The 4,989-nt window shown below is 52.7% G+C and overlaps 1 protein-coding gene across 7 annotated transcripts in view; it reads right to left on the reverse strand.

Moving 5' to 3' along the window:
- The window catches only part of SIK3 (SIK family kinase 3), a 245,081-nt gene extending 243,543 nt beyond the window's left edge, over positions 1 to 1,538 (reverse strand). For 5 of the 7 annotated variants that reach the window (XM_017523349.2, XM_037736656.1, XM_017523354.2 and 2 more), the window contains exon 1: positions 1,230 to 1,538. In XM_017523349.2, the coding sequence (XP_017378838.1) occupies positions 1,230 to 1,502 (273 nt within the window). In that variant the 5' untranslated portion in view covers positions 1,503 to 1,538. The remainder of the gene's footprint in view (positions 1 to 1,229) is intronic. The other 2 variants (XM_017523355.1, XM_017523351.1) reach the window with 1 other exon arrangement.
- Positions 1,539 to 4,989: the final 3,451 nt, after the last annotated feature.

A 4,989-nucleotide genomic window follows, 5' to 3' on the forward strand; every position in this document is an offset into this window, starting at 1 on the left:
GAACCCGGGAGGCGGAGGTTGCGGTGAGCCGAGATCGTGCCATTGCACTCCAGCCTGGGTAACAAGAGTGAAACTCCGTCTCAAAAAAAAAAAAAAAAAGAAAATTCTGGAGTAAAAATGGGCTTTGCGGGTTCCACCAAAACCAAAAGATTCCTCCTGATGTCTCAGATTCCAATCCTCCCAATGAAGGCTACATGAAAGTGCTACCATATTTCCTCAAAGAAAGAATTTTACATGCATACATGGATAGCTTCCTAATTGACCTTGGCCAATCCCACTCCTACGGTGCCTCAAATCCCTTTAAGAACCTAAGGGCTCCACGAGTGTAATCTCCCGGTGTCTGGGTTCTTCAATCACAAGCTTCCCCCCTCGACCAGTGAAAGCCCACCCTGGGTTCTACAAAGCCCACTATTCCCGACCCTCCAACAACTAAAAATAACCAGCAATCAGCTCCCCCAAATTGTTTAACCCCTGATTACCTAGTGCCCTTATAAACCTGGGACACCCCCCCACCCCCAGTCCAACTCCTCCATTCCCTGGGCCCCTTCCTGTGGACAAGCAAAGCAATTTCCCCCTATTTCCCCATTTTCCTCACTGTGTCCTCCACTAATCGTGTCTCTCCTCGGGCTCCCCTTCGCACCATCTATCAGTCTTAGACGATCAAATGCGGATTCCTATCTTTGCCTTAAGGCACCAGGATCCTGAGACCTCCCAGCGCCCTGCAGCCGTGCACATCCCCAGGTCGTGCCCCAGCCGTCCTGGGTCCCCTCACAAGCCCGGGTCTGCCACTTCACCCTGGTCTTCCCCCATCCTCCTGGTCCACATTTCGTATGCCCCTGCCCTCATTCCCTTAGGACTTCCTAGCTGCTGGTTCCAGAGACTTCTTGCTTTACAGTCTCCCCGCCCTCGGGGAGTTCCGACCCCTTCTTTCCGATCACCCCGTTTACCCCCCTGCCCTCAACCCCGAGCACCCTCCCCGCGCCCGGCTCCCGGGCTCCCAGGGCCGGTGTTCTGTGGCCCCGGCCCCTTGCGTGGAGTTCCGCCGTCTCGGGTCCCAGGTGTCCGTCCCTAGCTCCGCGCCCGCCCCGCCGCGGCCGGCCCCCTCCCGCCTCCCCGGCCCCCAACGCTCCCACCACGCGCCGCGCTCGCTGTCCCGACCCCCCGGCTGGGGGCGCAGACCTCTCCCGGCCCCGCCACGCTCCGACGGCCGCCCGGCCCCGCGCCGGTACCTTGGCCTTGGTGACGAGGTGCGTGGCCCGCTTGACCACCGCGAAGTTGCCCTTGCCAATGGTGCGGTCGATCTCGTAGTATCCGATGCGGGCGGGCATGGGTCCGCGGGAGGCCGGGGCTGGGGGACGCGGCGGGCCGGCGGCGGGGGACACGGCAGCGGGGGCGGCCGGGGGCCCCGGCGCGGGCGGAGGCAGCAGGCGGCCCGCGGGCCCGGCTCCCCCCGTCCCGGCCCCGGCAGCCCCGCCAGCTCCGCTCGCCGCCGCCGCCGCCATCTTGTTGTGCAGTGAAACCTCCGGGGCCGCGGGGAGCCGGCTCGGGGGAGGGGGCAAGGGGGGGCGGGAAAGGGGGGGCCGCTGACGTCACTCGGGGAGGCGGGGCGCCCTCGCAGCCCGGCGCCCGCCGCCATGGCAACCGCGGGTCACGTGCCGACGCGCGTCACTGCCCGGAACCATGGCAACCGTGACCTCACCGGCGGGCTCGACCTTCCCGCGTGGGCCCGGGTTCCTGAGGCGCTGGCTCCCGAGTGCCCCCCTCCGGGAGCTGGCGGTGGGAACCTCCGGTGGGCCCCCAACCTCGAAGCCTCCGCCGCCTTTCCCGAGTCGGGGGCGCAGGATCCCCGACCCACAGCCAGCCCCCCACCGCCGCTGGAATCACCAGTGTGACCTCTACTGGGACCTCTGTCCCAGTTCAACGATCACCCAACCTCCCTTAACAAAAAAAGTGTTTCCTCGTCACCAAAAATACCAGCGTTGTCCCACTTTAGCCCTTGAGGCCACAAAGGCAGGAATAGCTACACTTTTTAAGCAACTGTAACCAAGTTGGTAACAACGCAAGGGAATTCTTCAGTAAAATTCCTTCCTCTTATAAAATCCAGCTCACCCTGTACAATCAACCTAATTGTCACCGAATATAGGAGAATGGGGAAAGGATTTGCGTGTTCAAGGGCGGAGAAGCCAGTCCAAACAGGCATTCCAGTCATTGGGTGGGTGACAGCCAGAGAAGGTACGTCATTTTCCTTCCTACCACCCCCGCCTCTGAACAATTCTGTAGGGATGTCTGTCAGAGTGCCTACATACGATTTCTGTTGCTTGTATAAGCCTGATGAAGCAGCGGTGCACATTGTCCAATGTCCAATGAACCACGTCGTGTTTAAAGAATAGTCAGTTAAGCAAAATAAATAAGTGAATAATAAAAATTCCATCCTTCCTAGTGACTCTCCAAAAACATTAAGGGTCATCAAGTTAGTAACTCCAGCAATTTCATATCCCTTTTTCTTCCCTTCTCTATTACCTGGCATCCTTCATAGCTCCCAGACTTCCTCCTCTTCTCTCCCTTTCCCTTTATTTTTTTTATTTTTATTTTTTTTTAAAGACGGGGTTTCAACATGTTGGTCACGCTGGTCTTGCACTCCCGACCTCAAGGGATCCACCCGCCTTGGCCTCCAAAGTGGTTGGATTACAAGCGTGAGCCACCGTGCCCGGCCCTCCCCTTTCCTTTATTAAAGAGATTAACTTAGCTGCTTTAGGTGAGGGCAGGAGGTAGGAAATCAGACTGTCAACAAAATAGTCTTTGGCAGGTTGGGTGGAAAGAAGGGAAGACTGTGAATACTCCAGTGTTAAAATGTATTCCTCGGACTAGTCCTGATTCATCCATATCTATCTCTGTCAATGGTAGAACTGTATTGTCAGGTCACTACATGCACAGTATTAAAAACTGACACTCGGGGCACTGTAAATGTGTGAAAAGGAGAGTTCAGGTTTACTCTCTGACCAAAGAACATTTCCTGGTGCTTCGATTCCCTATCCAACCATGAGTAATAGCTGGGACTTAAGATGGGACAGAGGGGTCATCCCACAATGGTCTTGGATCAATTCCCTGGTGCTGTTCCAAATTGCCAACACAGTTAACACTAATTGGCTCCCTTATTAGCAAAGAAGGATAAGAATGAAGTGGGCCTTGGCTTCTTGCATTGGTTAAGCCCTTACATCTATTGAGCACATTCTATCCCAGATAAATGATGGGGTGTGACCTGCCTCTCCTATCACTTCATGGCCCTCACCTGCCTCTGGCAGGGACTATAACTTTGGTGCTGAGCTGCACAGCTCCAGGTTTTTTTGGTTTTTGCTCTGTTGCCCAGGCTGGAGTACAGTGGCGCAACCAAGGCTCACCACAACATCCACCACCCAGGTTCAAGCAATTCTCCTGCCTCAGCCTCCGGAGTAGCTGGGACCACAGGAGCCAGCCACCCCACCTAGCTAATTTTTGTATTTTTATAGAGACAGGGTTTCACTATGTTGGCCAGGCTGGTTTTGAACTCCTGACCTCATGATCTGCCTACCTCAACCTCCCAAAGTGCTGGGATTACAGGTGTCAGCCACCACGCCCGGCTACGGCTGCATTTTACCATCTCCCTGGGTGTCTCAACAGAAACTATAGCTGGCTGGTAAACCAAAGAAAAAAATATTTCACTGTGGAAGCTGCAGGAGCGGCACTGAAACCATTTTTCACTGGTGACTGTGTGTTCACAGAATGTCCTCCACTAATGGAAATAATTCGAACATCCAATATCACAACTTTTCCTGCTCTCTCAAGAGTTTCAAAAAGAAAAACAAAGCTGGGGAGGACCTAGAAAATGGAGCATTGTTCTAATTTTCAAAGACAAGAAGCAGATGACTCGTCTCTCCAAAATGACCAGAACATATACTGTGTGCTGTGTGTTGTGTCACTTATGCTCCTTTCCTGTATAGATTGAGGTCAGCCGGGTGCAGTGGCGCGTGCCTGTAGTCCCAGCTACTCAGGAGGCTGAGGTGGGAGGATCGCTTGAGCCCAGGAGGTCTAGGCCGTAGTGCGCTATACCGACTGGGTGTCTGCACTAAGTTCGGCATCGGTATGGTGACCTCCTGGGAGTGGGGGACCACCAGGTTGCCTAAGGAGGGGTGAACCGGCCCAGGTCGGAAACGGAGCAGGTCAAAACTCCCGTGCTGATCAGTAGTGGGATTACGCCTGTGAATAGCAACTGCACTCCAGCCTGGGCAACATAGTGAGACCCCGTCTCTTTTATAAAAATTAAAATTAAAATTAAAAAAAATAGATTGAGGTCACTAGATGGTGTTTCTGATTGAGACTTCAGTAGACTTGCTGGAGATCTCCTTGAAGAGTAGCCTTCTTTGGCACGAAGAATACAGAATATTAGAGAAGGAAGTTATTGAAGGAGATCATAAGGCAAAAAGGAAAATAGTTTAGATGTTTATGTTTAATAAGGATTTATTAAGTACCAAGAACTGAGTTCGGTTCTGGGAGAAACTCAGAGTAAATAACAATAACAATTTGCCAGGCATTATGCTAAACAGTGTACCTAAGTGAACTCACTTAATCCTCACAACAACCTAATAAGATGGTTTGTATTATATCCCTATTTTCCAGGTAAGGAAAATGAGGCACGTAGGGATTAAGGGAATTAGCCAAAGTCATACAGCTAGAAAGTGAACTATGTTTTAAAACTGGGATTAAAACCTAGGATCTTCCCCATTGTATTATAATCCCTGTCAAGGTAGGAGCCAGTAGAAAAAGTGGTCCCTCCATTTTGTCCAGGGTGACTGGGGTCAATTTAGACCCAAGGAAGAAGAGTATTTTGAGAGATCTTGAAAACAGGACAGAGTAGGCAGCAGAACCACAGGAATAAAGACAAGACAGTAAGACTGAATGAAGTACCTGGGATAGCTGCTCTTATAAACAGCACCAAGAAGAGAATCAGGGCTT

The sequence above is a fragment of the Cebus imitator genome, unplaced genomic scaffold (assembly GCF_001604975.1).
Source record: "Cebus imitator isolate Cc_AM_T3 unplaced genomic scaffold, Cebus_imitator-1.0 Scaffold28, whole genome shotgun sequence".
Taxonomy (NCBI): Eukaryota; Metazoa; Chordata; class Mammalia; order Primates; family Cebidae; genus Cebus; species Cebus imitator.